The 2,023-nt window shown below is 33.8% G+C and overlaps 1 protein-coding gene across 1 annotated transcript; it reads left to right on the forward strand.

Annotated features, from left to right (window-relative positions):
• Nucleotides 1-667: 667 nt before the first annotated feature.
• On the forward strand, nt 668-1,666 carry LOC137004962 (olfactory receptor 52E8-like). Its single transcript, XM_067365699.1, has one exon. The coding sequence runs from the start codon at nt 686-688 to the stop codon at nt 1,664-1,666; it is 981 nt and encodes a 326-aa protein (XP_067221800.1). The 5' UTR covers nt 668-685.
• The last annotated feature ends 357 nt before the right edge of the window (nt 1,667-2,023 follow it).

Consider the following 2,023-nt stretch of genomic DNA (forward strand, 5'->3'; position numbering starts at 1 on the left):
ACATCGGATATATTACCGATGCCTTTAGTACCTTTCTGGACCTTTAAAGTGGTGGTTAAATTGCTGTCTATGCAGGAGTCAGGTACCTCTCGGATTTCATCAAACATGTCCTAATTTGTGTTCCGAAAATGAGTGAAAGTCTTACGGGGTTGGAACAACATGATGGTGAGTAATTAATGACAGAATTTTCATTTTTGGGTGAACTAACGCTTAAGTTAATCTTTGAATTACTGTAATATGATGGTGCTCAAATGAAAACACAAGGGGCAGTAGTAGAGATTGTTTTCAATAAAAAAACAAACAAACAAACATAAAAAACAACAACTACAACATACAAAGATTACATCATTGTGTTCAAAAGGTCATCAAAGCTCTCGAGTGAATCAGGCAGCCAATTATCTCTGCAGCATGACAGAATAAGGATGAGCACTGGATTTACAGCTCTATATTTAAAAGTAGCTCACAAGCATTCAGACAGTCACTGTCATTGTTTGCTTTGACTCTAAAGCTTTATGTTTATTTACACAGGTTTGTGATTCAAATCATTATGCTCAAATTTATATGCAACTTTTTCTAGCATTTGAAAATAACTGTTAAATGTGTGAACTTACATTTTTTTCTTATGTATTTTTCTTATGGTAATTTATATTTTCAGTTTGTGCAAAACAACAAATGCAAAGTTACCATGAGTTCTGTAAATGTAAGTTTTTCACAGAATATCTCGATTGTTCATCCTCAATACTTTTTTATCATTGGACTTTCAGGAATACCACATAGCACTTATTACTATATATTTTTATTTATGATTTATTTTGTTACTATCTTTGGGAACTCAGTAGTTCTTCTCATTATAGCTCTTCACCGGAGCCTGCACAGTCCAAAGTACATTGGCGTGTTTAACTTGGCCTTGGCTGATATTGGTGAAACTAATGCACTGATACCTAACATGATGAGGACTTTTCTGTTTGACTCACAGTACATCTCATACAATGCTTGTTTGGCAAACATGTTTTTTGTGTTCTTCTTCAGTAGTTTGCAAAGTGTCACTCTTCTTGTTCTGGCATATGACCGCTTCATTGCAATTTGTTTGCCATTAAGATATCATGCAATTGTGAACAATACCAGTATGGTTTTAGTTTTTCCAGCAATATGGGCATTTAATTCTTCTATTGTGGCCTTGATGGTGTCTTTGATCACCCGACTTTCAATTTGCGAATCCAATGTAATACAGAGTTATTTTTGTGATCATGGGCCAGTGTTTAGGTTGGCATGTAATGACTATAACCTTAATAAGTCTGTGGGATTTGTCATCACATCTTTATACCTTATAGCACCTATGGTCATTATATCCCTGTCATATTTGGGCATTTTTCTTGCTTTAAGCAGAATTACAACTTGGGAAAGACGTTTAAAAGCGCTTAAGACCTGTGTTTCACACCTGTTGTTAGTAGGGATTTATTTCTTCCCGATATGCTTCACATACCTAGCACAACTCTTGCTTGCTCTCACTCCCAATGCCAGAGTCATTAGCACATCTCTGGCATATGTTGTTCCACCAACGCTAAATCCCATCATTTATGTTTTAAACACAGCTGAAATCAAAATCTTATTGCGAAAAATGCTTGACAACAGATCTTCACCAATTAGAGATAATATTTCAAAATGACTGCAATTATTGTTTTTTTTTTTTTTGTTTTTTTTAATTCTTAATATTTAATATATAAATAAAAGCATTATCAGTACTGGGACTGCATGTATGTGTTGGTGAATAGCAGTTATATGGTATTTATGTACTTGTTTATTAATAAATCCAGTTGTTTTCTAGTGTATATGTACTGATTGTGGTCTTACTGACATCGAGGCAAAACTTCAAAAGGAGGAATATTTTATAATGCAATTTGTTAACAATTATTGTTGTGTTTGCTTACTATTTACTCTGGGGTTTCAGCCACCAAAATTGTATTAGCTTTCATCTTTCACTTTTAGTAGTGGGTAAATTCAAATAAATGTTTTGTTGTTGTTG

Source organism: Chanodichthys erythropterus, chromosome 17, assembly GCF_024489055.1.
Source record: "Chanodichthys erythropterus isolate Z2021 chromosome 17, ASM2448905v1, whole genome shotgun sequence".
Taxonomy (NCBI): Eukaryota; Metazoa; Chordata; class Actinopteri; order Cypriniformes; family Xenocyprididae; genus Chanodichthys; species Chanodichthys erythropterus.